Below are 26,980 nucleotides of genomic sequence, written 5' to 3'. Positions count from 1 at the left end.
ATTCCGCCGCGTCGGTCTTGGAGCGTGCTTTTGGGGACATTGTATATGCCTGCAGCGCGTCGTTCGCTTGGAATTTGATTTCGTCGGATAGCTAGGAGAGCTAAGGCTAGCCTGCCTTCTTTTTGGATTGATTGCGCGTTGTGTTGTCGACGCATATTGGTTGTTGGTTGACGCGTCGCGTTTTCGTGATGAGGTGGCCGACTCGCTTGTGTGGCCGACTCGCTTGTGTGGCCGACTCGCTTGTGAAGTACGTTATAGAAATTTCGAATCGGGAGTAACAGGTGCCTTGGATGATTCTGATATTGAAGAAAGACACGCCAGCTGATCGGATATCGTAGGAATGAAACTGCGTACATTTCTCGGATTGAATACACTGTTGTCTAAGTCCACAGTAGCTGAACACATTCGCGACGTGAACGAAGTTGAACTCATAATTAGAGCTATGAAACCATTAGACTTCCATTCATGGATGTGAGTTTTAGCACTTTGGAAGTTCAATGTCTATTGAGCTTGCTCACGCCATTTGCCCCTCAAAGCTTCACCGTTGAGGGCAGTCTCCATAAGCAAGATTCAACTGCCCAAGTTTTACGCTCCTTTCTTTCAAGTCTCCACAGATGACTGGACTGTACCGTTACTTCTATGCCTGCATTTCGATGTTAACCACCGGAGAGAACCAGTAATCTAACTTCGATGCTTTCGCGAGGGGCTGAGCCAGGTGAAGCCAGTTTCGATTCGAAAGCGCCGTGAAGGACCCCTGAAATCACAAATTCAGCTTCGTCAAGAAACCTGTTGAGCGAGGAGTAAACCAGAAAGATGCTCACTCTTTGCCACATTATCTTGCGAGTCAAATACTTTGAAGACGCAGACCTCTTCTCTCCGCATTTTGCCTAAATAGAAGAAACGAAAGTCGGGACTATGTTTGGCCATGAAATTATGTCGAGTGTATCCGTGATCTACGAACGATACTTCTAACAAGTCATCTAAGCTTGCAGAACGCGCATCGCATAATGCAAGTGGCAAATCCTCGACTACCTCAACAAGAGGGCGCCAGATGCTTTTGCCAGAGCGTTAGCCTCGATGGAGAAGATTCAAACATCAACAATGACTGGCCATGACCAGGTATGGTCCTATGGCTGTACAATATGCTATCAACTACAAGTGAACGTACTTGATAAGGCGTACACGGTACATCGCTGCTAAACTATCAGCCTCGTGGCCGTAAATTTGTCGCATTCGATCAAGGACCCCCAGTGGAGTTTGATCTAGAAAAAGGTTATTCTCAAATTTTGCAACAAGAAGTTCAGAATAGGCATATACTGTGAACAGCTGAGATCACTACATACCAACGTGAACGTTGAAAGCCGGTGAAATTCTTGTCGTTCGCGCATCTGGATTTGTCTTGGGATCCGGCTCCCTCAGAACTTGCGCGGCCGCGGCATGTCTTATCTACACATAAAGTGAGCTAGAGAACATCTGAAAGGGTGTTCTTTCCATATTTCTTTCTTGGCCAAGCGTATATAAGTCCAACAGACGTACTCTCCAGTCAAACGATTCACAATGTTGTACATCGCCAAGTACGTCTCTCAACACCGCCTTGACACTTGGGATATATTTTTGTTCAATCGCCTCCTTGCTATTCCAATCTATATCCGGTGGAAGAGGGCGGCTTTCGAAAATGAAACCTTGGACATCCAGATCGAAGTCCTTTTCCGAACCACGTGCATCTTCGACAAGCTGCTCAGGACCATGCACGGATTTGAGGTTCCCGCTTGGGGTACCTTCCGGAACATTATTAAAGATGTAATACGGCCTTTCGTATGAATAGATTGGCAAATGAACAAGATATTGGAATGACACCAACTGATTCATGTTTATCTTCTCTTGCCGTGTATCGACGAGTGAGCCAGCTGCCCCTCTAGAACAGTAGAGTTACTATTAATATTGCTTACCCAACAGTCCTTGAAAGCCGGTAAACTGCACTCGTTTGTAGGTTCTTGAACAGGGCACCCGGCTGATCAGTGATGGTTGCCAAGTCTCGGAAGATGGGATCAAGGGTGAATAGAAGACACCCATAAAATCACGCAACTGCGGGAGATACTATTTCCGGCGATTTTTTGTTTTTTGGGCTTTACAAAGGTGGTGTGGAGGCAATTAACAGATAAGCTGAATGCTTTTGACTGGAAATGGCAGACACGCAGAGCCGGGGTGTGCAGACACGCAGAGCCGGGGTGTGCAGACATGCAGAGCCGGGGTGTGCAGACACCGTACAGCCAAGTCGCTAAATGCGGCCTCTTAGTTCTCCTTCGTACTAGAATGAATTTGTCATCCGCTAGGCAATTGGGTTTATCCGGTGTGCGTGCTTCAGGTGAACTTTGGCCGGCATTCTTAAACCCTCCGGTCGTCATATTCTCCCACTAAACACCATCGAACCTTCCAAAAACATCGCGAAGCACCAACCTTTAAGTCGCAACAAATAGTTCTCTATATCAAGTATGGAAAATGAACCATTCGATAGTGTATCGCTGAAGTGCTGACGCCCATCCGTAGTGACAATGCCATCCTCGGAGACGTGGGCTAGCCAGGCTGTACAATTCGAGACCAATGACAAAAGGTCACAGCCCTGGCTGCAAAACTTGAAAAGCAAAGCATCTGAAGTACCGGCCGGCACTATTGACATGGGGAAACCAACCGGAGTCCGATCATAGACTCGACCCGAAACCTGATCCGAAACCACCTACTGGAACCTGGTGAGGGGGCTGCAAAGTCCCTTCCACGGAGGCATCTTCTGGTAACCGGCTAGTCGGAAGTGCAAATCTATTCCTCAAGCATGTTGGATTGAGAGTTCGGGAGTGATAATCAGTCCTCCCACTCACTTAGCTGTAACTGGAAGCTGTATCTACTCTCAACGTTAGCTTGAGGTTTCGCACCTTACATTGAAAGTTTGGATTTTTACACGTGGAAGAAGAGCTTTCTTGATTGGATTGCATAGGTACTTTATCGGAATGAATTGGTGGAACTTTCTACTAAGTAGATGTTAATGAATCTTCCCAAATTGGTCCCGCACAGTCGAAGCTTTGCTATCTCCGGTGAGTTAGCAGGCGTTTTCTTTCTCTTCAACGGGCTGTCTTGCCACTTCGTCGAACTCCTTTGTCACCTCCTCTCAGTCACTCTGCTGAGAGGCTCCCTGGTCGTTATAAGTAGGTGCTGGGGATGCAAGTAGAGGACTGGTTTGGACATTACGAACGAGCGAGCCTTTTGGAGAAATGGATTGTGGTCTATTACGACTGTGAGTACTAGAGATGGACTGAAGGTCCTTTCAAAGGCTGTTGTCTCAGTTTTGGGGCATGAGATAAACCTCCACAAAGACTAGCTTATCGATCTAATTCTCACACGATGCTCAAGAGTAAAGTCCACGATCTACAAAGAGCCCCTTTTTTGCGGGCTTGCAAGTTGACTATAATATAGCGCTTACTTGTAATGGACCCGGAACTTCTCCCGGGGAGTCCACATGACAAACCTGTTTTCCGAGTTCCCGACAATCTTTTCGTTCGAACTACCAATCACCGTCAAAGAGTTCTTGAGCAAACAGCTCCCACTTCCAGCAAAATATCATGGCTCACGATCTGACTATTGGAAGACATGCCGCCTTATATCTACACAATGACATCGCCGAAATCCTCGACCCTATGAAGCTCGTGAGGAACCACTATACTTAATCAGTCCAACAAAGAGCGTACCGAGGAGCGCCGATGGGGCGTACTGTTAACACTCATCCATCATATCATGCTTCTTATGAAGAACTTTTGGACCTACTACGAAGAGATCGAAATCGCAGCGCCCGACCTCGACGCCTGCGAGCTGGGACAGCGCTTGACGGATCTGGAACTATGAATAGGGAAATGAATTCAGTTAGACCTTCCTTTCTGCTTGATCAGTGGGCAGTTCAAGGAGAAGATTGTTGCGGCTATGGATGTGGCAACGACTGTATTGAGGCTGTGGGGGATCTCTATTCTCTTCAAGAGATACGAATTTATGAGGATGCTTTAAAAAAGGTATCCGAGAACGTATTCGATGGGCCGTCCCATGAGGAGTTTAATGTGGATGTTTTCGGCCATCTTCAGGACATGGTGGATGGCTGATGAATATAATCACGGTTGCGGAATGTGAAATGGACTTAGACAAGGATATCATGAATTGCTGTATGAGACCGTGGGAAAAGGTTTCGGCGAAATTTGGATATCTGTACGGTTGTGCAAGCCTGACGAAGATTATCCTGGAATAAACGAGCCCAAGGTATGCGAATTTGCCAAGCTATAAACCAGATTCTACGGCACATCCGTTTACATGATGGACTTTCCGCAGTTTCCGAGCTTGGTCGCTTCTGGCGGGCATCTATCATTGTGAAGGAAGTTGAGGCTATATTCATCCTCCCAACATCAAAGACAGGCTAGTTCTATAGATCATACTTGTGTAGGCTTGGAGTCAATTGAATACTCATCGCACCCGTAGGATAATAATTCGATCGCAATACGTTGAACGTCAAGATCCAGTGCCTTCTGTATCTCGAAAATACTAACCTTACCTCACACCGCCTTTCCAGACACGATGGAAAGCATAAATTGTTCTCGGGTCGAGCAAGGTTATAAGAAAACCATGCATCTGAGTTCAATGCTGTTACGCTTAGGATCGGTTGGCTTTGTGTTCGGATCTTCAAATGCGGTATGTGCACACCCTAGAATACGTAAGCTCAGTGAACTCGTGGGATGGAGGCAAGCACTTACTAGTATCGGTGTCTGAATCCGAGCTCAGCATCAACGTCACCTCATTAGTCGTCTGGTCTTTCAGATAATGCCAGCGTTGGTCAGGGTTGTACCAAATCTCGTAGGCTTGTATCTGCAAATGGGGAAGTACAATGTCGGATGCGATCGCGTCATCTGGGGCTAGCGAGCGCGAGTCGCAGAGAGCTAGGGGCATGCTTTTCACTGGACCGTTGAGGGGGCGCCAGATACTGGAACTGTCAGCTCGCCGTTGATCACAATGGTGCAAGTACTTCGTACTTCACGATATGCCAACGCTTCTTGATCAGCTCCTCTGTTCGCTCTCCACACTTGTAGCGTATCCTTGTAAGCGCGCTTTCCCGACTGATATCTGTAATTGCGCTCAGCAAAAACGTTCATTGCACCTGTCATGGTGTTGAAGAAGCTCTTACCAAGATGGGCTCCTAGGATTTGTTTTTTGACCTTTCGGGGGACACCTGGAGCTCGTGGCTGATTGCTTTCGCGCTGCTCTCGAAACTGACAAGGACTGGATGAGTAAGAGTTCCTGCTGCATTCTATGAGGTCTGAGCTCACCACGTAGTCGTAGACGATGACTTCAGAAGCATTTAGATGCTTTCGGAGGAACGAACCCATCTCTTCCATGTAACGATCCACATTCGTGTCGATACTGAGCTCATAGTTCAGGTCATGGCGAGTCCATTCAAATCCCTGGACATAGAGAGCGAAACTATCTTCCTTCCCGCGGACGCTGCTTATCGGCGTTCGCACAGCAGCCTGCTCAATGTTCGTCCTTTTGACACCAGGTAGTAGCACAGTCGCAATTGAATAGGGTCTTTCATTATCGTAAAGTGGGTTAGGCTTTAGATATTGAATTTCGGCGACAACCTTGTCATCAACGTTAGGCATCATTGACAAGCTGTTATCAAGAACAGAAGTGTGGGGTATGAAGAAGGGTGTGAGTGCGAGGAGCGTTCCACTGTCAGCCAAGAAAAGGATGAAATTAGTGAGCAAAGCCGAGAGTAGAGGCTGCGCGAGAGGTTATGCTCGTCTTATTCATCGGCCTTGCACAAGTTCTTTTTCACCCATGAAACATCACGCGACATCGTGATTAAACAGTTGACATCATGTTAGCAGTCCGCTGCTTGGTTGGAGGGGATAGCGTCACGTTGGCTGGGTAGTGTATAGCATTAAATCAAAGCGTAATTTGCCGTACTTCTTCTAAAGACCGTGCGATATACAGGACCAACTGACTGATCATACTCATCAAATAAACACAAAGTCTCAAAACATGTTGGCCAGCACAATTGATGAGGTGTTCAAATCTCCCACCTGGCAAATCCAATAGAGCGCAGTGCGGAGGGCTTCGCCCTATGTCCATGACCCAACATGTGCAATTGAAGCATCGACCATTCATGATTTCCTCCACTAGTCGGAGTCGACTGCCCTAGGTGGAACCAGCCTAAGTTGGCGTACGTAAAGGAGTTCTGGATCATTTCAACTTCACAAATGTTCATGTCAGCGAAGGAAAAATTGTAGCCGTGAATAATCAAATGCGTACCGTCTAGGTCTTTCCTGAGTCAGTGTCATATTCCTCACCACCCCATTCGGCGTTCTTCGCATCATTGCGAATCCAAGGCTTGTCATGTGGGGAGGTGGTGGTTGGGAGGTCTTCATCATTCGGGATAAAGGCACCCTTCCATGGTTGAGCCTTCTTTGCGTTCTGGTTAGATTTTCTTGCCAGCACAGCCTTGAGGATCTGATCCTCGTAGCTTTCATCAGCGGACGAGGCGGAGGAGTAGTTGTGTTCAACCATGGTGTTCCAAGGCCTATTGCTCTGGTAGATTTGAGGGTACTTGAGATTTTGGAACAAATGAGGAAGGCTGAGATAGAAAGTGGATTCACGGTTGAATGGCTTTTAAGCTGACATTCTCATAAAGCGAACCAAATGGAAGAAGCTTTGACGGAGTACGTATTCTTAGCCAGCTAGCCTACGGAGTATGGTACGGTTAGCTCGGCTACCTTGATATAGAACACGGTTCCTATACTTAGCCCACACAGTTCTACGGTACGGCTACGTAAGCCCCCACACACACAGAGTATATATACGGCGTACGTAGCCTAGATAGACGCTCATCCAATACATCACTTACCTCGTTCAATGCATTGTTTCACCTCCATCCTCAAGCTTATCGTACCCCGCTCTCTCCGGCGTCGCTCCTGTGTCACATCGAGTCTCGTATTCATCTGCATCGCATGCATGTGTGGGAAGATGCGGGCCGATCCATAACTTATGATCGATATCGAATGCCCTGTTTTCGGCTTGGCGAAGATGGAAGGATTAAACGCTAGCCCGGTTCCCGTCTCCCTCCCATTGCTGCTTTAGCTATGATTGCTTTCATTTGTCGCACAGGAGAAAGGCAGATGGTGTCGGGCAACGAGGCTGAAGGGCTGGACGCGTGGGATGATCAGGTAGCCCTGACCCGAGAACACTGATTGGCTTTCCTGACCTACGCGCCTGTGCTACATGCAAGCTGGGCCTCTGCATCCGTCCTTCATGCAACCTCCTCTACCCTCAACCTGCCGCGGACTGCATTAGACGGTGAGTATTTCATCCGATGCTGACACGTCACTGATGGCTTTACGAGAAACCTGCTGAGTACGGCTGGTGAGTGATTCGAGGGATTCTACAGAGCCTCATTCACGGAACCTCAGCCTCGTCCAAGGTTTCACCTAATCTTGCAAAGTGCAACTTCCCAATCCTCACCAACAACGTAAATTCATCTGTCACGCTCCTAGATCCCTGAAAGTCAGATATGGGTGTTTCCAGAGATACGCTATTCGCAGATACAGATGCGCCAATATGTAAAATCCCATGTGCGACGGCCTTCTCAGAGCTGAATCAGCAGGAGAGACTGTACACGCACCACATGTGCAGAGCATCATTCCATGGGGCCCGAGTACTTCTGCGACAGACATCTCAGGAATCAGAGGAAATATTCGACCTCATCATAGCCTTGTCCAAGGCTGCGGGAGGACAATGGGGGCAGTTTGCAAACAGCAGAGGAGTGAGCGGTGACGATCTCAAGTACTTCCTCGAATATGCATCCATGTTTTTGGGAAACGTTGGGAATTATCGGGTGGGGCACTCGAACTCTGGCGAAGTCTCGTACTTATCTCTTCATAGTCAACCAGTGATACAAAAATTTGTTCCAAGATTGAGCACCGCGGCCCTCGAGAATCTCTGTCAAGCAAATGATGAGACGAAAACCCTTTACAAGGCTGTTGCTAAAAGGGTGTATGCCACGAGCCCGTATCAGTACGGATTCTCTGCCGACAGGAGCTCCTCCAGTGGCTATTACCCAAGCGAGTCTCTCATCTCGAAGCAGGAAGTCGACGCAATAGACGAGACCCTTTTCAAACATGGCATCCTTCTCGAGAACACGCGCATATCAAAAAAAGACTCCGAAAGTTCCAATCTGGCATCTTTTGTGCTGCACATTACATCATCTGAAACATCGTGGCTACCGTCCTCTGTACCGTCTCCCTATCTTGACTTTCCGGGCGGCAAAGTGCTAAAATTACAAACCGGCGATCATGCAGACTCTCTCAAGAAGGTGGTAAGCGAGCTCGAGCACGCTAAAAACTACGCTGGTAATGATACTCAGGAGAACATGATCTCAGCCTTGATTAGTTCCTTTAAGACGGGGAATCATGAAGAGTTCAAAAGGGCACAGATTTACTGGGTGCAAGATCGATCGCCTGCCATTGAATCCGTTATCGGATTCATCGAAAACTACCAAGACCCACAAGGAATCCGGGGGGCATGGGAAGGCATCATTGCTGTTGTCAATAAGATCCAAAGCAAGTCGTTCACGGAGTTAGTAGAAAGATCCTCCGAGTTTATCGTCACTCTTCCGTGATGTGGTGAATCGGTCGGCCTTGAAAAGAACTCTAAGAGTGCTTTTGAGACTTCTGAGTTTATCAAGCCCGACTTCACTAGCCTGGATAGTAAGCCGCCATTCCATGCTCATATCATCACCTTGTTTCTTTGACTGATCCCACTAGCAATCGGGTTCGTTAAATCGGAAAGTCCAGCAGGGCTCAACCTTCCCAACGTGAGTATCGTTCAGTGCACTTACCATTCTGCTATGAGAAACATTCAATGGCTGATGTACCCTATTAGTTTGAAGATATTTGTCAAACGGTTGGCTCCAAGAACCTCGAGTTTGGTAACGTGGACAATGCCAATCCTCCCGACGAAAAGATACCCTTTATTCGCGAAGAAGAGCTTGAATTTATGCGCGAGTATAGGGAGATGGTGTTCGAAGTACTAATCGCCTGCCACGAGCTGCTCGGTTATGGATCTGGAAGGTTGTTAATCGAAGAATCACCTGGCCAATACAACTTCTCGATTAACTAACCCCCAATCAACCCTATTACGGGCGAAAGAGTTACATTATGGTACAAACATGGCCAAACTTGGTCAGCCATATTTGGTGCTGATGTAAACGCGCTGGAAGAGTGCCGTGCGGATGGGGTGTCCTTGGTCTTGCTTACTGACGAACGTATCCTTAAAATTTTCTGGTATAGCGGAGAGGTCGCAAAACACGGTATGCTGCCTTCGTGACGCAAAGAAAACACGCTGAACCAGCATTACTAGTTATCTATGCCGGCTACCCGATATTTCTCTATAGGGCTATCAAAGGTCTATCCAGATGGAATCCAGAAACGAAGGCATGTTATTCCCCGCTTAGAAGAAAGTATAGCAAAAATCACTAATAAGATTTATGCAGAAATAGGGCCAATCTCACCGTCGAGTAAGTAAGGGGAATCCCAATTTCACCACTATCTAACAATGTTTCGGGCAAATTTGCGCTGTTGAGATGCATCCTCAACTGCGGTCCGGACATCCTCCGCATTAAGGAGCGGCACGACGACATTAAGATCGTGCTTAATGAATTAAAGATAACGACCCATGCTGTGCCAACATTGCGCAAGTTCCTGCTAAAACTGCAGATGTACAAATCGACTGCGAATGTTGTAAAAGGAGCGCCCTGATTCGACACTTATAGCGACGTAGATGACACCTTCGCGAGGTATCACCTAATCGTCCTGGCGAAAGAGTCACCTCGCATCCAGTATGTCCAACCAAATACATTCGTGGAATATGAAGAAGTAAACTTGCGAGAGTATCCGGCGACAAAGGAGGCGTTGATCCAGAGTTGGGTTGAAAGGGATATTTGATAGTATTTGTTATTTGTCTGACACGTTCATCATGTACGGTGCTAAGAATAGATTCACTTTTCTATGATACCAGCGTGTGAAGCGAATTGGAGAACCGGCCCTAAAGCTTGTTCTCGCTTTGCTCTGTAAAGTCTAGCAAAGAGGGATCAGGTTGCACTATCAGCTTCTCCTTGTTCTGGGAGACAACCTTAGTTGCCTGCTCGAAAGAGTAAACGGCAGTAATAAGCTTTTCTTCGCTGAAGCGTTTTCCCGCGAACGTGATAGTAAATCTAGAAGTTGGTTCAGTAATATGATCTAGCGGTTCGGCCAATCCACTTACGGTATATTGGGACCCTTCGTGACTTGGGAGTTATGAACTACCTCTCGATCTTGGAATAGAATCCAAGTGGAACTGAAATGCCAGGCAATCGGCCGAGATCGAGCGGGAGGTCTGTCGACGAAGTGGCGAGGAGCAAGTCCCTATTTTGACTATCGAGAAGACGAGCCATATCTGCCCCGAGGTGCTCTATGCGCGCTTTGACATCGAGAACCTGTTTAGATAATGAATTGCCGGGAGCATCCCTCGCACTTTCGAACCAACCTGCTCCAAACTTCTCGTAAAGTTCATCCGGCTCTCGTTTGATGTATTCGATGAGATCCGAGATGTTTTTGACGCCTTTCGGGTTTTCGACAAGACCTCCGAAAAACTTGTCGTATGCTGAGCCGCAGTTAGCATTCTAATCGTCGCCTTTGACTACGCCATAGTGTACCTTCCCGAAGCAGGACGTCCCCGAACAGATCTTCCCGTAGACCCAAGCTTGGTCTCCAGTGTTCGAAGTCCATGCCATCGATAATTGTTGCCCCAAGGCCTCGAATGGTTTCAATCGCATCCCGAAATGCAACTCCCACTTCAGGGTCCGAGTCTGCGACTGCATACGCCGATTTTGGAACCTAATGGTGAGCAGTTAGGTATAACCTAACAATGCTCTCACTAATTGCGGGCTTACCACTATTTGAAGTCCTTCTAATCCAGAGGTTGTGCAAGACACAACATAATCAGGCACATCCTCAAATGGTACGTCCGCGGATGCCGAGTCATCTTCATCCTTCCCTAGAACAGTCAGTACTAACCGAAATGTCCGAAGTTCGCCATACTCACCAGCTATGACCTGAAGAATGAGCGCACTATCCTTAACCCATCTGGTCAATGTGCCCACAGAGTCTTGCTCTGGATTGAGTGGTATTGCGCCAGAACGTGATGTCAGGCCCACCGTTGGCTTCAATCCAACAACGCCATTACGTTGTGCGGGATAAAGAATACTCCCACATGTCTAACACAATATCAGACTTTGTCAGCCAGCAGGCAGATTGTATGCCCTACCTCGCCTCCTATTGTGCCACTCGCAAGATTCAGACTAGCCGCAATGGCGGATCCAGATGATGATCCTTGGGGATCTTGACTTTCTTGAAATCCTCCAACTGCTTGACCAAATAGAGCAGTCCAACCGCTTGGGCATTTGGGCGATCTAGCCATACCCCATTGACTCAAGTTCGTTTTCCCTAGTATGATTGCTCCAGCTTGTCGGAGTCGAGAAATGATGAAAGCTTCTTTGTCGTATTTGGCGCCGATGAGGACAGAAGAGCCTCCTAAACCATGTAAGCTTTGTTCATCGTATACCACTAAAGGTGTTTGCTAACCAGTGGTCTCCATCTTATCCATCGTGACGAATATGTCTTTCGCAAGGAGTGGAATGCTATGTAACGCCCTATACATGCTGAATTTTCCATTTGACTTCGGATTTGCGTTGGAGGTACTGACCCCAACGTTTTTCCATCTTTGTGTTGTTGATCACGCTCGATAGCAATTGCTTTTGGCATCTGGGTTGATGTGGGCCATAGCGCGGATTTTTGGGTCCACTTGAGCGATTCGTGCTAGATAGATCTACGGCAAAGCCGTCAGTCCCCAACTTAAACGTAGAAAACAGTACGCACATCTACCAATTTTTCGCTCGTGAAGCTGCCGTCTTGCAGTCCCTATCTTATTTTGTCGAGGTCCAGATCTTCGAGCGAAACTCTCTGCGGAGCATGCTCGAGATAAGTCGTGCTCGATATTTTACGCCAGTGCTAAGTCGCAGTAAAGGCGAAAACTACAGGCAGAGCTAAAAGTCGAGGAGAAAACAGCGCCCAGGTGTATTTCATATGGGAACAATGAAGCAAGCGCGCACGCCTCGGGACTAGTAAAGGTCGCGTCAACGTGAGGGATATGCAAAAGCTATAGAAATGAGAGGAAGTATCCGGGAAATACGGCAATCAAGTAAGATGCGTGTAGCTGTACGATACGACAATACACGCACGAATAGCCAGTACGCCGACCGTCATCCCCAAAGCCCTCAAAGTTCTCGCTTACGAGTAGTTAGCGTTGTACCTAGGTAGCGTCGGCCTCGCGCTCAGTCCGAATGCCGACCCGAGCGTCCACGGGATGGCATCAGCACCGATTCCCTCTTTCGGACGCGCACGTCCTTTTATTACTTTATACGTGAAGGCTTCAAACTCAGCGTGCAGAAATCTTGGAAACGTTATCAAGGTCGCAGGCAGCGCACGTCCTTAAATTACTACCTACAGAAGGTGTTGCATGACCGCCCTTTGGAGCCTTACAAATACTTGGAAGGGCGAAGGAGTGCACGTCCTTAAATTACTATGTCTGTAAAGGTGCCGGGGAGGAGGATGAGTCTTATGCAATCAGCGAGCGAGACGCCGAGGGGGAGGATGTGGCTTGTGATAACGAGTGGGCTGAGGGACCTTTGTAGGTTGAGGGAAGTCTATATAAAGCCAAGCCTTGGCCGGTGAAAGCCATCCATCACGAAGTCCTCCTATCTCATCAACACAGCAGAGTCTACCCTCTTCTACCTCACTCATCCCTCCTCTCCAAGTTCCAACCACAATTCTCCAAACCCCCAACCCAAAAACTCCTACAATGGTCGCCTCAAACCCCGAAACCCGCTTCGACGCCTTCCACCACCACACCATCCCCTACAAAACCATCAACAACCAACCCATCGACGCCGAGCTCCTCATCCCCAAAGCCATCACCCCAGGCCCGCACCCCCTCGTCGCCCAATTCCACGGCGGCGGCCTCTTCACCGGCAAAGCCCTCTACGCCGACTGGTTCCCGCCCTACCTGGTCTCCTTCGCCCTGGCCAACGCCGCCGTCATCGTCGCGCCCAACTACCGCCTCCTCCCCGAGCACTCGGGCGCCGACGTCCTCGCCGACCTCGCCGACTTCTGGGCCTGGCTGCACGGCGCCCTTCCCGCGCTGCTCAGCTCCAAGGCTGAGGGGGTCACCGCCGACCTCGACCGCCTGCTCGTTGCGGGCGAGAGCGCGGGCGGCTGGCTGGCGCTGCAGTCCGTGTACTCGCTGCCCGCGGGCACCATCAAGGCCATGCACCTGCCGTACCCCATGTCGCAGCCGCTGCCGGGCGGCAACAAGAAGGAGATGATGGGGATGTCGCTGCCGGATGCCGCGGCAGTCGAGGCGTGGCTCGCGGCCATCAAGCCGGGGGTGGTCGTGAGCAGCGCGGCGCCGCCTGCGCGGCTGCTGGAGGGCCTGGCGTTGATGCAGCAGCCCGGGCGGAGGACGCAGTTCCTCGGGGAGGGGAAGCGGTTTAATCCGTATGAGGGGCTGGATGATGCGACGTGGTTCCCCAGGACGTGGGTGATTCATGGGGCGGACGATGAGGTTGTGAGTGTTGATTATTCGGTGCAGTTGGTGGAGAAATTGGACAGGCTGTTTCCGGGGAAGGCGAGGTTGACGGTGAAGCCGGGTAATCATGGGTTTGATGGAGAGGTTGATCCGGAGAAGGAGGAGTGGTTGAAGGAGGGGTTGGAGTGGGTGAGGGAGGCGTGGTTGTTGTAAGAGTGGCGGAGACGGAAGCCTAAAGTGATATCGTTCGTTGTTATTTTACGCTATTTACGCTGATGGATATGTGTACCTATGAGTGTAACCAACTGACTGTTCAGGTATGTGCATACTATACCTACGATTATCTTCAAATCCCCCATTATCCCCCATTATCCACCACAAGATATCCAGGTAGCCTCGTGTACTCCTTTCCAAGCTCATGCGGACAATTGCACTCACAGTCCGCCCGCCGTAGTGCTTGCACCAAACGGCACAGTCAACCTCTGCATAAACTGCCTCCTCCTCGGCTCTTCCTCTCCTCCACTCGCATCGCTCCTCTCGTCCTCACTTAATCCTCTTTCATCAACCATGACCCCGCTCGCTCCCCCTCCACTAGCAGACCTGCCGAAACTCGCAGGTCTTCCACTTCCGCTTCCACTTCCACTTCTAATCCCATCATCACTCCGTGTGGGACTAAGGCTCCTGAGCCTCTTTAATGGAATACTCCGCCCAATGCGAGTCGCCGCCCCTGGATCTACCTCCGCCATTGCCACTGGCGTCGCGAGCGATAATAGCTCGCCTACAGCCCCTAGATCGGCATCGAACGCTGCGCTCTCCAAGTCCGGGGCGCTGGCAGAAGCATGCGTGGCCGGCATGAACTGTATGCGGCCTAGCCATTGCCGAACCAAGAAGCGCTTAACACGGCTCCAGACGCCGAGTTCCTCGTTAGCGGGATCGTAGCCCTTAGCCGCAATAGTGCGCTCAGGTGCAAACCAGGACGTGACAAGGCGCCAGCGGATGCTAGAGAGCCAGCCAACTGGGACAAGGTCGGTACGAGGGCCGCGACGGGACCAGAGGGATGGGTGATTGGCGCTGAGTTCTTGGAAGAGGGTTTCGTAGACGCCGCGGCGGAGGGGATCCTGGCGTTGGGATGCAAGCGTGTGTTTGATGCCGTACCAGCAAATGAGTACAGTTATCATGAGTGGGAAGGCGCTGATGAAGAACCATTTGATTGAGGGGTCATTGCTGAATGTGTCCACGTTCATACCGAAGAAGCCAACCACAAACGTGAGAGGGAGGAAAATAAACGTGATCCAAGAGAGACGCCACATGGAGGTCCCGAGCTGGAGACTGTGACGAGCGTCACGGATGCCGACTGATTTGTACATTAGATCGCTCAGATTATTGGTTGGCTTTACGATGCCTTCTTCGATCAGGTTTGACAGTTTGTCGAATTCGTCCGCTGTGTTCTCTAACCACGTTTCTTGTTGTGGTGGATCTTCGTCCGCGAGTTCCTTGAGGTGATTTTTCATTTCCTTGATGATATTGACGTGGATGTACATGAGGCGCTCGACTTTCAGCCAAAGACTAGAATTGGTCCACAGTTCAGGTGCTCTGGATTCGTCTGCGGGATTCTCGTAGATTTTGTCTTCCTAGTATACATCAACTAGTGTGTCTCACGGTTGTGGTACCAGGCTAACTTACCAAGATACTGGTATGCGTCTCGCAAATGTTAAGGTACTTCTCCCACGAGAAGGCTAGCGCCTTGAATATATCTCGCAAGATAAAATCCATGCACTCGAGGGCCAAGCGCTCGTCATTCGAGATTTCTTCGCGCGGTAGGTAGAAAGTCAGCCGCCGCCATCTGCTTTCGATTTCCTGCCGAGCTCCAATCAGGGTGTCCTCTACGCACCCGGATTGGGAGTGCTCAAAAATGATGATCGTGCTGCCTAAGAACCACAAGTCAATACATGAACATGCTGCGTTCAACTCAACTAAAAAGATAGCAAAGCGAAGATCGTGGTAAGCAAATAAGAAAAGGAATAAGGTACCATTGTCAAGTGACTGTAGCCTTGGGATATAGTTGTCGTGTCCATTCGTGCCTTTTTCATTGCTGTACTGCCTCCGCAATCTCTGATACTCCTTTACTTCATTCTCGTTATATGGATTTCTGATGTCCGGATCCATTGGAAGAGCCGCTTCTCCTTCGCTTCGCTGTATATACACGCTCAGTCGCTGCACAAAAGAGTCATAACCGTAGGCTGGGGCATCAAACGAGTCATAGTGATTAAGTTCTTGAAATTTCATGAGAGCAGCATTCTTGTTGAAGCGCCCTTTGTCGTAATGACGCAGGTAGTCGAGGCCGAACGCTGCACGTGAAATGCCACGCCACGGGTCACGCTGAGTGCGAAAGGTTTTCCCGTTGAGGACAGGTTTTCCGCCACGGCGTTGGGGCCGTTCATACTTCGCCCAGCGACCGAATGTGGTGCCTACTAGGTCATCGTGGTGGTCAATATTGAATTTGCGAAGGAGAAAGCGGGTGGCCCAGGAGGCGTTTTGGACGTGTCTTTGGGCATGTTAGCGCTAGAAAACCCGGAATATAGAGAATTGATGGGGAGAGAAGAGAGAAATGAAACATACATAACCCTAAGCGCAGCTTGGTGAGATAAGTCTTGCTATTCCAATGTCAGTACTGCCCTTGTAGCGCAAAGAAGGTACTCGATATACATTCGCATAGAACCTCCTCAACCCGTCCACGTCTCCAAATTCTTGTGCAACAATCTTCCGTCGTCCATTCTGTGTATGTTCTGTCGACAATTAGCTCCAGTCATGAATCTTTCCCACCATAAGCAGCCCCTTCGTGTCGGTTTTATTAACGCTTTGCGCCCTATTAACGACAAGAACGCACCTCTAGCCACATAATCAATCAACAACACACGCCCATTCTTCCAGCTATCCTGTGTCCACTTTTCCTTCCATTCAATACCAGGACTGTGTCTTCGTCTATGCCACGTTGAAGTGCGCCGTGCGCGTAGGTTCGCAGGGTCTGAGTCCGGAGGGCCTTGCGCGTGTTCTTGCGGAAATTGGAAGTTGCTTCGAAAGCCAGTGGTGGAGGCGGAAGCTGAGGCAGAAGTAGCAGAGGGACCGGAGTCTACGAGAAAGAGAGAATCAGTAACATGTCTTTTCATGAAGCTTGAAGCCTGAGCAAGCGTAGCGTTGGGGGATAGCTGTTGGAACAACCCACCTTCAGGCCTCACGCTCTCCCTCCTCGGTACCGCCCCCGTGGTGGTATCTTCGACAGTAATCGGCGGGGGATCCGACTTGGAGCGTTTCGAGTTCGATGGTGGAGGCGGTAGAGGTGGGGAGGCGGGATGCGGACCCGGCTTCAAGCTCGCCATGCTGGATTGACTGAGGAGGATTAAACAAACACAGGCTGTCCCAGCTTCACCAATCAGTGGACGAGCGCAAAAGGTAACGCGAAAGAACAAGTAGAAAAGGCACTGCAAGAACCGCACGCGTCGTGACGGAGTGAATTGCGCGCTAGCATGCTGACAGCAAGGCTGTGTGTATTACGCTGCGTGTATAAGGCTACGTATATGCGATAGGAAGGAGAAGTATCGATCTAGGTAGCGCAGCGGGAGGCGGTTTCCTTTACGTGCGCGATGTTTGGGGGCCGATAAACACCGGCGTGCTGGGAGTCAGCCTTGCAGGCTGATCCTCGCGGTCATCTGCCATCTTGCTCGCCGCATTGGGAGTTTATGGTGTCGCAGAAGATCCTTTGGTGTAGCCATGATGGGGGCGGTGAGAAAGCGAATGGTCAGATGTAAGGGTGATGATCGCGTAGGGATCTATCAATATATTTATACCTTTAACCTCAGTACGTCCTTCATTGGTCAATCTCCCCTGGGTGTAGTTCCGGGGTCCACGTGTCGAGGTTTGAAAGAGCAGATGGTAAGTTTGAGGAATCAGTACAGCATGCACTGTATGAACAAATGTATGTACACAATTCCTAAGGCCCTAGAGATCTGGTAGCGGCATGAGGATGAGAGTACGTCACGTGATATGGAAGCTAAACTTTATCTCACCGGGTGGCCTGGCGGCAGTCTTCCCTCAACACTCTCGAGCCATAGGAAACAGAGTACAATATCACACTTATCAACTGACGCAACAGATTCAGAATACATTGAGGATACAGCGATGCCCCAAGGATACTCCTCACTCAAATAGATAATCGAGCATACTTAAGCTTAATCAGACATTCGAAATACGGCTCGACGAAGGTGTTTCTGGACGGTATACCTAATTGCGTTAGTGGACATCTATCCGATGCTCCTCCGACTTCTACTCTGGGCCTCTGACCTCTTTCCGTGACCCAACACAGGTGCATGATCCGCTCTAGGCTTGATCATCTATCCACTTGTCGTTCGAAGGGCGTACGAAGTAGAAACTAGGCTTGGCCAACTTCTCCTTTTTGTGTCTGTACCTTATCGTGGATACAAAACCCTCTTCATTTCATATGCCTTCTCAACAGACTTCCTTATAAGCAGCTATACAACCTCGTCTAGCCAATACCCATCCATCATGTACTTCAACTCCTCCGCCGCCACCTACCAGACCACTACCCACCTCAATCCCGCCGTCTCTCCCTTCCACCGCCGCCTCCCAGGATACAATTCTACACGCCTCGTCCCTCTCCCCGATGTTGCCAAGGAATTAGGCCTCGGCCATGTTGCCCTGAAGGATGAATCCGATCGCTTCGGGCTGCCCGCATTCAAGATCCTAGGCGCGTCTTGGGCAATCCACCGTGCCATAGCCGCCCAATTAGCTTTCGACCTCTCTACTTCAATCGAGACTATGAGCACAGCAGCGAAAGAGGCAGGAATTAAGCTCGTGACGTGTTCGGAGGGGAACTGGGGACGTGCAGTAGCCCGGATGGCGAACTATCTAGGCATCCCAGCGACTATTTTCGTGCCGAAATTCATGGATCTGGCCACGCGTGGAAAGATTGGGAGTGAGGGAGCGACGGTGGAGGTGGTGCAGGGGAATTACGATGATTCTATCGTGGCGGCGAGGGAGGCGGCGGAGAAGCAGGGGCAATTGTTGGTAATGGATACGAGTTGGGAGGGATATGAGGAAATTCCGCAGGTAAGGAGGCACTTCATTCCTTGTGTACGCCTTACCGCCATTACTCCCGTTGCTAGCCCCCTAACCCACTTCTTGTGCGCTTCCACTGTACTGACATCTAATCATCCATAGTGGGTCGTCGAAGGCTACTCCACCATGCTCACAGAAACGGACCGGCAAGTTCAAGAGCTTACTGGGAAACCAGCCACCTTCGCCATCGCCTCTGTCGGCGTCGGGTCCTGGGCTCAGGCCGTTGTCGTGCACTACAAGACCGAGTCCGCGCGAGCAACCGTCGCTACCGTAGAGCCAGATACAGCCGCGTGTTTGCAAGCCTCTCTCCAGGCAGGCAAGATTACGACGGTAGACACGGCTGAGAGCATCATGTGCGGGATGAACTGTGGCACTGTTTCTACGACCGCGTGGCCCGTACTACGCGATGGCGTGGACGTGAGTGTAGCAATTACAGATCCTGAGGCGCATCAGTCCGTGCAATATTTGCATGAAAGGGGAGTGATGGTCGGGCCGTGTGGCGCGGCGACTTTGGGGGCGCTGAGTAGGCTTTGTAAAGAGGAGAAGGAGAGGGTGGGGTTGGGGAAGAATTCCGTGGTTGTGTTGTTTAGCACAGAGGGGGCGAGAGAGTATGTGATTCCGACGTGATTGGATGTGTGTGAAGAACACTTCGAGCGGAATATAGAGGCTAAGAGAACACCGAATGATAGGTGAGATCTGTTCTGTAAGAGATGTGACTACTTGTTCGTAGAATGATACACTCCGCCCACATAGATTGTGGTGACCGAAGAAAGACACGATTGATGACATTTTATGACCTCTCTATATGCTATTTTTCCCTACAGCACTAATTACAGAGGTCCCAAACTCTAATGCAACGTCCAAGATTGAAATCTACTCTGTTTTCCTGTTTCTCCTTTGCTTTCTCTGCTTTCAAGCAGCAGTGCCACACCACGAAAGATCCTAAAGCGCAGTACACCACCCGAGTTCCCACCAGTATCCAATTTTGGGCAGCGGTCTTCCCAGCCCTCCTAGATCCCGCCGTATTACTAGCCCAATCATCTTCACCAAACCCACTTCTCCCACCCCCACTCACCCACCTCCGCCTCGCAACTCTCATATTCCTTACCGCCTTCTGTAACTTCACATTGCACTCACTCAGAGCCTCAGTCTGCTCCCGCGCATCTCTCAGACGCTCCCGCACTACCTGCTCCATCTTCTCATATCGCCCGCTCAAAGCATCAATCTCCTTCCGCAGCTTCTCTATCTCCGTCCCATCGTACTGAATCCTCGCCGTGTCGTCACTGCGAGGCTTGTCAAACGGTCCGTATCGACCAAAGCTGTCGCTCCACGGGTGGGAAAAAATGCCTAGGCCCCGGCAGCAGACGTCAACATCGCCCGTCATGAGCTTCCGAGTGTCGGAGGTCATGCGACTGTAGGTAATGTTGGTTTCGCCGCGTTATTTTTCGTGAAGGCTTATGGGTCGGGTCTGACGGCGGAGTACTGGGCAAGTGAGTGATTTTGTAGTAGATTAGGATAGGGCGGGCATTTGCTGACGGTTGCGATATGTTGTCGCTAGGTTTATGGGGGAGCGGGCCCGAGGGCGGCCGCGGAATGTAGCAGTATTTATGGGTCGGAGAGATGATATCTTTAGTGATGAGGTTGAGTGTTTGGGACGACCGATAATTCAGAGATCTAAGAGAGGAGATGGAGGGGACAGATTGTGCGTTGAAGACTTGGTAAGGGTTGTAGGTTCGTTGATAGCGACATCTTCACCGACTGCAACTTTTTGTGAAACAAGGTCTGGAACAATCATCTGAGGGCATTGTGGGGAGACCGTTTTAATGGGACAGTCCTGTGTTATTGGTATGATCCTTTTGAGGGGAGAGTTGAACGCTCTTAATATATGTACATCGTAAATGTGGTATCATGATTGAAGAATCCGGGAGTTCTTCAGAAGCCAGAAACATATGCGAACATTCTGCGCTTGAAGTCGGAAAAAGAGACTTTGCTGCATGCTACTTGGACACATACTTCTCACCATATATGTAGCCTTCACGGTGCATTACCAGCTTAGAATTAGTTTGGCCATCTACCCGTGCTTGGGATAAAGGCGAGAGCTGTTTTTTTGATAGCCCAAGACGACAATACTCAAGTTTTCCGTGAGGCGGTGTAGAGCCCTACATGGGAGGACAATTCATCCTTGATTGTCTCAAGTTCTTGTCTTCCTATTCTTATAATATCGCCTTTATCTTCCATCCAGTCTTCACAACTCTTGCCGCCACTAGTGTTAATCCTCCACAGATCAAACAACTACCAGCAAACATCTGGGCATGTAGGTAGTTGCCGTGGTTAGACTGGATCAGTGCACCAGCAAGAGGCGGTCCTGTGAGACAAGCTACTGAGACGATGGAAAACCCCATGCCCATGCGTACTCCGGCTTTGCTGAGGTCCGTTGTCAAGCTCGACAGTGCTGCGGGGAACATACTTTGTATCGCAGCCGCAAACAGGCCATATATGACCGAAAAAGCGTAAAGGCCGCCAGTAGAGGTAACGCCAGCCCATGAGTATATCAGAACTCCGGAGAGGAAGGCGAAAGGGGTGATCATGTTCAAAGGGCCAACACGATCGGCGAAAGCGTTTGGTGCAAGGCGGCCGATGTATCCGACTCCGTTCATGATCATCAGGAGATATATGGAATCTTTGTTGCTCATACCCCTGATGTCTCTTCCGTATGCGCCAACCTGTGAAGCTTATCAGCATTGCACTCGTTGTCTTATTGACATAGCAAAGTACATACGTAATAGAAAGCAAAGTAAAGCGCCCAGAAATTGAGAAACATCCCAATGCAGTAGAGTACGTAAGTAGGTTCTTTCAGAGCAGCCCACTCAACCAGCGGGCCTGCTTTTCGGGGAGGTAATCGTGGTTTCAAAAACGCAGCGGCAACAGCGCCTTGAGCAATGGTGACGAACCCTATAACTCGCATTGTCCAACCGAACCCGATTTGGCCAAGTAGTTGTGTTGCAATTGCTGGGTAGATCTACATAGAGTTAGCAATAGAGGTAAAACGGTGAAGGCAGAACTGACCAATCCACCTGTAGCTGACCCAGAAGCGGCTATGCCAATAGCTAACGACTTGTTCTTGCTAAAATATGTGGACAGGAGGGACATTGTAGGACAGAATTGAAGCCCATTCCCAATTCCGGTGCAAATCCCTTGTGCTAGGAACAGCTGCCAGTACTTTGTCGAAAGAGATGTCATGAAGATACCGAAGACCTGGAAGAATACTCCTAGTATGAATACTGGACGGAAGAGACCAGCATCGGTTGCTCTACCTGAGAATGTCCCGATGAAGAAGAGGAGGAAGATTTGAACAGATCCGACCCAGGAGATATCGGATGGTGGATGCCCGAGCGTGCCCGAGTAGTAGCTTTGGAACACGCCGTAAGAGCTGATCTGTCCCCAGGTTTCACATATCACGAGATGGGCCACTGCGGCTTGAATCCATGCTTTCCCTCCATCTAGTGGTGGTCCGGGATCTTTATGCAAGGAGACGTTGGACCTGAGACGATCAAGTACGCCGCCATTGCTCGTCTCTGCCGTCTTGGTCTCCAACGGTTGAACCGATTGAGAGGGCACTCCTACTGACTGCTCGCGGTCCACGTTGATATCGTCTTTCTCTGACCAGTCACGTTCTTTGTCTTCAAGCTCTGGAGTTTCTACCCCGCTTTGATGCTGCTTCTCAGTCATGATGTTGGGAATTGTGGGCAATGAGTAAGGTCTGATATGTGCATTGAAGTATGCATGCAATAAAACTCTGAGGGCAAAGAAAGTGTATGCTATATTAACACAAAATGGTAATAGCAGCTATGACACATCTTCACCGGCTTTTGCTTCGTAGCAGTCCGATGGCGGAGAACCATGGCATTTGATTATTGGAGATCGAGGCACTGTCACCAAAGGGCGTAAGCCTAGTCGATCTGCGGGTCCTTTCCGCGGCCGATGCTGTGTGCAGTACATCGGGAATAAGGCCGTTGCCGTTTTTGCCGTTCGGGAGGGCCGCCGAGATACAGAAGTCTTATCCACTCCGGCTGTGTTGACGATACTTTTCTGATCTCTTGAGGCAGTCATTACGGAGAACACAATTTCCCACAAGCTTGTACAAGAGACACAAGGTATGGAACAGGATAGTGTGAAGAACGAAGCAATGTAAAGGCCCGAGGTCTCTCACGAGAGTTGAAGACCCGAGGAGATGTTGAAGATACCCTCACGTAACTACAAAGCACTGGTCGGATCCTGGCCAAAGCGCCATGCAGTCCTCGCCTCTAGGCACGACTTCACGAACATTCAACGGGAGCATCCAGTTGCGAGTACATCATGGCACCGTCCTCGGGGCTGGCGCGGACCGTCTTCATAAACCCAGCTAAAGTTGTGGTAACAGCATCGTGGCTCTACCCACTGAAGGTATGTCCCTCTAACCTCGGAATAGTCGAGTACGTACTGTAATGCTCTGTCTGACTTGAACAGGGCATCGTCTATTTTGCAGGTCACTCATTCCTATGGCCCTTACTGCGAGCCCGTTTGCTCCCTGCCTTCCTGCTCAGTATCTTTGTACTGTTTAACCTCTTCTTCTGGACCTACCTACCTCAAGTCGCTTTCCTCGCCATCTTCCACCATGCGGGCGCATGGGTCAATGGGACGTTTCTAGTGCTCGGGGAGGGTGCGGCGATTGTGGCATTACTCTTTGAAGCTTTTCTCGTGGTATGATACCGTCAGGGGACTTGCGCCGGCTGTTCACTTCTGACTAGTGTTAGGATGAGTCACAGCTTGATACCTTCGACTCTATATTGGTTCATAAAGGCTGGGATGACTTGGTGGCTACCCGGAGGCCGGTTTCGATTGAGGGCGAGAACCCGTTGAAAAGACTAGGGAAGCCAACTCGGTCTTCGGTGTATGGCCCTTTCTCGCTGCGGCAGATCGTGGAGTTCATCGTCCTGCTACCCCTCAACTTCATACCGTTTGTGGGGGTACCCCTATTCTTGATTCTTACCGGATACCGTGCGGGGCCGTTGCAGCATTGGCGATACTTCCAGCTGCACGACTTGAACAAGAAGCAGAGGAACGCTTTCGTCAGAGGGCGGCGATGGCAGTACACCTGGTGAGTGAAACGGGAGATCTATCTTCGGGACCTAATCCGTACTGACTATATATAGGTTTGGAACTGTGGCACTGATGCTACAACTTATTCCAGTGCTTTCGATGTTCTTTCTGATGACGACAGCTGCAGGGTCGGCCCTCTGGGCTGCTGATCTCGAAACCCAGCTGCAGCGAGAAGAGGCACAGAGCACGGCGGTGGACCCAGGCTACACGGACAACTCTCAAGAAGGTGTTGAAGACAATTCTGTTTGATTAAAGTAGCTGCTCTTAGAGGCCTTGCGAATGAACCCTTTACATACAATGCCTTGTCATTGATATCCGTGCACTCGTTTACCGCTGTATGAGGAGCCTTACAGGATTTCCAGCATTTCCTGCCACTGTTTGTGGAGCACCGGGTATACTTCTAATATGCGTATAGCATGTTGACGCTGTCTAGACCCGAGTTTCCTACTTGTCCAAAATGCCCCACTTCTCTGTCAATCAGGAGTCTACGAATATCTATGACTAGGCACTGCATTGCCACTGTTCGCTTTCATTTCAGGACCAACATGATGTCGACTTCTTGACTTGATTGAATCGACTTGATGTAAAAAGATCAGTTCTTGGCGAGTATTCATGTTCTCTAACATATCCCATGTCTCCCATTAAACTTTTACTGAAAGAGCCTTCAAAGAGCTACAATAAGAAAAAGTTGCCTGGTTGGACGGCCCCTGGAGGTGTTTCTGGGGATCTAGTGGACTCAATACGTATCACGTGACATTCGCCGGGTGAATGTCGGTCTCTGCTCGCGCCTCTGTCATCAACAAGACCCAGCCACACCAACGCGTCCCTCTCTTTCATCAACACCAACCCATCGACACCACCCCGCCATGTTCTACTCCGAGCGCCTGCTGTCCAGAGAGGGGCCGCTGGCCCGTGTTTGGCTGGCCGCCAACATGGAGCGCAAGCTCTCGAAAAACAACATCCTGCAGTCAAACATCCCGAAGAACGTCAACACAATCGTCGCGAAGGACCAGGCGCCAATCGCCCTTCGACTCAGTGGCCAGCTGCTGCTCGGCGTCGTGCGCATCTACAGCAGGAAGGCGCGCTATCTGTTGGAAGACTGCAATGAAGCGTTGTTGAAGCTCAAGATGGTCAGTCGCGTCACTTTGCGACTTTGCGCCGTTCGTATTTTCTAACGATTGAACAGGCTTTCAGATCTAGCAATGATGTCGATATTCCCGCCAACCAGACCCATGCCGCGAATCCGAAGTCTCTATTGCTTGTCGACCAAGTCACCGATATGGACCTCTTTTTGGCGCCGCCAGATCCCTTTATGCTTCAATCTCAACCACAATTACGGGGCGACCTAAGCGCTGCGCAAGACCCGAACTACTTGATCTACAGCCAGCAGGTTCTGTCTGGAAGCATTGAGGAGCATACTGAGGACGCTGTTGAAGCTCTGGACAACGACATCGATCTCAACTTTGACGATGACCTTCTGGAAGGAACGAGTTTGGGAATTGAAATGGCTCGAGACGCACCACTTGAGCGAAACGCCTCGGAAGAATTTGGCGGTAGTGCGAAGCCACTGGACGACGATGTGCAGCTCAATTTTGGAGACGAAGACCTCATCGTAGAGGATACCTCTCTATTCCAAGGAGCTTTGGATCGCAATGACCTGGACACGCCTAATTCACCTAGCTTTCCTGACTTGGGTGCGGAGGGTGCGAACCGCCGCCAACGGGACACGCTATCGCCACTATCTTCAATTCGTTCCAGTGCGGAACGAGAGCTGGAGAAGACCGTCAACGGCGATCAAAATGCCACCCTTTTTGAACCCCAGGAAGACGAAGATGAGACCATTCACCAGGCGCATAAGGCCAAGCGGCGCAAAGTCTTGCACGCTGATGCGGACACCGAAATCCACTCTAATCAGATCAGGGCACAGCAGAACGATCGATCGAAAATCCTGAAAGCGGCCTCCTTCTTACCGCGGGATCCCATGCTTCTCGCGCTCATGACCATGCAAAAAACGGGAGGGTTCGTCTCCAGTATCTTAGGGGAGGGTCGCAACATCGGTTGGGCGCCGGAACTCAGGGACCTCTTGTCACTGGAAGTCGTAAAACGATCCGGAGAGCTCAAGCGGAAACGAAAGAACGAGGAAGACGACGGTGCTGTGGACATCAATCTCGATGATAACGACGAAACAATGGCAGCCATCAACGACAGCGTCAGTGGCATTCAGGATGATATAATCGAACTCCCTGAAGATGCACCAGCACCACCCCCGCTCGAACTGGATGAAGAGGAAGCGTTATCCCCAATTCCCGACAATTTTGACGACACCACTGCCCCGTTCTTGCACCCGGCCGACAGCGGCCCCATCTCATTAGGCACGAAGAATGCCGTTCATCTACTACGCGAGAGGTTCGGACCAGCTGCTGCGGAAAGCGAGGCCGAGAGGCTGAAGACCAGTGTGCTATTCCAAGATATGCTACCGGAGAGAAACACAACTAAGGCCGATGCGACACGGATGTTCTTCGAGATGTTGGTGCTAGCTACTAAGTCTGCTATCAAGGTCGAACAGCCAGTAGACCAACTTGGTGGCCCGCTGCGGTTCAGAGCCCAGCGCGGTCTTTGGGGAGATTGGGCCGAGGCGGAGGCTGGTGGGGAGATTGCTGCGGCTGTCGAGGCTGCAGCGTAAAATGGGCTCTCAAGAACTGCTCATTGAATTGGACGAGCTTGAAGTTTTATTATGAGGGATTGGAAGTTGGAGTTGGCGGACTTCTAGCCTTATCTGGGCTATTTGATACGGGAGTTGCGGCTGGTCTTAAGTAGGCCTTTGATGGGGAGTGCATTGGGCTTTTCTTCCTATCATTGTTCCCAATATGTATTGTTGAATAGGCTCTGGAACTTGCGCGTTCGTCTCAGGTAGATACCAGCTCTAATGCAGCCAAGATTTCAATGCACGTTATAAACGTTTGTCGTATTTGGGTGTCTTCATTCAAAGTCATACGATAACTACATT

At 50.1% G+C, this 26,980-nt stretch overlaps 11 protein-coding genes across 11 annotated transcripts; 5 read left to right on the top strand and 6 right to left on the bottom strand.

Annotated features, from left to right (window-relative positions):
• Positions 1-656: 656 nt before the first annotated feature.
• BDZ99DRAFT_392331 (uncharacterized protein) lies at positions 657-1,869 on the bottom strand (the record flags this gene model as incomplete). Its single annotated transcript, XM_033715779.1, has 5 exons — positions 657-754; positions 822-1,054; positions 1,169-1,262; positions 1,344-1,446; positions 1,537-1,869. The coding sequence occupies 5 exons, from the start codon at positions 1,867-1,869 to the stop codon at positions 657-659; spliced, it is 861 nt and encodes a 286-aa protein (XP_033574609.1).
• Positions 1,870-4,495: 2,626 nt separating this feature from the next.
• Positions 4,496-5,684, bottom strand: BDZ99DRAFT_572558 (uncharacterized protein; the record flags this gene model as incomplete). The annotated part of the gene is made up of 5 exons (XM_033728211.1): positions 4,496-4,732; positions 4,782-5,008; positions 5,058-5,148; positions 5,210-5,294; positions 5,352-5,684. The coding sequence occupies 5 exons, from the start codon at positions 5,682-5,684 to the stop codon at positions 4,641-4,643; spliced, it is 828 nt and encodes a 275-aa protein (XP_033574608.1). The 3' UTR covers positions 4,496-4,640.
• Positions 5,685-7,434: 1,750 nt separating this feature from the next.
• Positions 7,435-10,022, top strand: BDZ99DRAFT_509861 (uncharacterized protein; the record flags this gene model as incomplete). Its single annotated transcript, XM_033724431.1, has 8 exons — positions 7,435-8,683; positions 8,735-8,786; positions 8,844-8,893; positions 8,962-9,149; positions 9,228-9,388; positions 9,439-9,516; positions 9,601-9,796; positions 9,851-10,022. Exons 1-8 carry the CDS (start codon positions 7,592-7,594, stop codon positions 10,020-10,022), a joined length of 1,989 nt encoding a protein of 662 aa, XP_033574607.1. The 5' UTR covers positions 7,435-7,591.
• A 37-nt stretch (positions 10,023-10,059) lies between these two features.
• Positions 10,060-11,879, bottom strand: BDZ99DRAFT_535080 (putative amidase; the record flags this gene model as incomplete). Its single annotated transcript, XM_033726554.1, has 9 exons — positions 10,060-10,291; positions 10,342-10,382; positions 10,415-10,719; positions 10,772-10,952; positions 11,009-11,112; positions 11,161-11,332; positions 11,383-11,648; positions 11,700-11,767; positions 11,821-11,879. The coding sequence occupies 9 exons, from the start codon at positions 11,877-11,879 to the stop codon at positions 10,123-10,125; spliced, it is 1,365 nt and encodes a 454-aa protein (XP_033574606.1). The 3' UTR covers positions 10,060-10,122.
• Positions 11,880-12,872: 993 nt separating this feature from the next.
• Positions 12,873-14,272, top strand: BDZ99DRAFT_464564 (alpha/beta-hydrolase). Its single transcript, XM_033720354.1, has one exon. The coding sequence runs from the start codon at positions 12,976-12,978 to the stop codon at positions 13,912-13,914; it is 939 nt and encodes a 312-aa protein (XP_033574605.1). The 5' UTR covers positions 12,873-12,975; the 3' UTR covers positions 13,915-14,272.
• BDZ99DRAFT_61992 (uncharacterized protein) lies at positions 14,025-17,228 on the bottom strand. The gene is made up of 7 exons (XM_033728771.1): positions 16,925-17,228; positions 16,589-16,831; positions 16,408-16,487; positions 16,321-16,355; positions 15,732-16,246; positions 15,385-15,629; positions 14,025-15,332 (listed from the first exon to the last, which is right to left on the bottom strand). The coding sequence occupies exons 1-7, from the start codon at positions 17,076-17,078 to the stop codon at positions 14,136-14,138; spliced, it is 2,469 nt and encodes an 822-aa protein (XP_033574604.1). The 5' UTR covers positions 17,079-17,228; the 3' UTR covers positions 14,025-14,135.
• A 665-nt stretch (positions 17,229-17,893) lies between these two features.
• On the top strand, positions 17,894-19,621 carry BDZ99DRAFT_499980 (tryptophan synthase beta subunit-like PLP-dependent enzyme). The gene is made up of 2 exons (XM_033723692.1): positions 17,894-18,825; positions 18,937-19,621. Exons 1-2 carry the CDS (start codon positions 18,262-18,264, stop codon positions 19,459-19,461), a joined length of 1,089 nt encoding a protein of 362 aa, XP_033574603.1. The 5' UTR covers positions 17,894-18,261; the 3' UTR covers positions 19,462-19,621.
• A 9-nt stretch (positions 19,622-19,630) lies between these two features.
• BDZ99DRAFT_535076 (uncharacterized protein) lies at positions 19,631-20,348 on the bottom strand. The gene has a single exon (XM_033726553.1). The coding sequence runs from the start codon at positions 20,240-20,242 to the stop codon at positions 19,661-19,663; it is 582 nt and encodes a 193-aa protein (XP_033574602.1). The 5' UTR covers positions 20,243-20,348; the 3' UTR covers positions 19,631-19,660.
• A 285-nt stretch (positions 20,349-20,633) lies between these two features.
• BDZ99DRAFT_499978 (putative MFS monocarboxylate transporter) lies at positions 20,634-22,606 on the bottom strand. Its single transcript, XM_033723691.1, has 3 exons — positions 21,901-22,606; positions 21,614-21,853; positions 20,634-21,557 (listed from the first exon to the last, which is right to left on the bottom strand). The coding sequence occupies exons 1-3, from the start codon at positions 22,561-22,563 to the stop codon at positions 21,048-21,050; spliced, it is 1,413 nt and encodes a 470-aa protein (XP_033574601.1). The 5' UTR covers positions 22,564-22,606; the 3' UTR covers positions 20,634-21,047.
• Positions 22,607-22,956: 350 nt separating this feature from the next.
• Positions 22,957-24,607, top strand: BDZ99DRAFT_464561 (uncharacterized protein). The gene is made up of 4 exons (XM_033720353.1): positions 22,957-23,277; positions 23,341-23,574; positions 23,628-23,971; positions 24,027-24,607. The coding sequence occupies exons 1-4, from the start codon at positions 23,191-23,193 to the stop codon at positions 24,220-24,222; spliced, it is 861 nt and encodes a 286-aa protein (XP_033574600.1). The 5' UTR covers positions 22,957-23,190; the 3' UTR covers positions 24,223-24,607.
• Positions 24,608-24,809: 202 nt separating this feature from the next.
• On the top strand, positions 24,810-26,954 carry BDZ99DRAFT_446398 (uncharacterized protein). Its single transcript, XM_033717967.1, has 2 exons — positions 24,810-25,103; positions 25,160-26,954. Exons 1-2 carry the CDS (start codon positions 24,840-24,842, stop codon positions 26,654-26,656), a joined length of 1,761 nt encoding a protein of 586 aa, XP_033574599.1. The 5' UTR covers positions 24,810-24,839; the 3' UTR covers positions 26,657-26,954.
• Positions 26,955-26,980: the final 26 nt, after the last annotated feature.

Source organism: Mytilinidion resinicola (assembly GCF_010093595.1).
Source record: "Mytilinidion resinicola strain CBS 304.34 unplaced genomic scaffold BDZ99scaffold_13, whole genome shotgun sequence".
NCBI classification, from domain to species: domain Eukaryota; kingdom Fungi; phylum Ascomycota; class Dothideomycetes; order Mytilinidiales; family Mytilinidiaceae; genus Mytilinidion; species Mytilinidion resinicola.
Note: the sequence above shows the minus strand (reverse complement) of the source record. Positions and strands in the feature narration are given on the sequence as shown.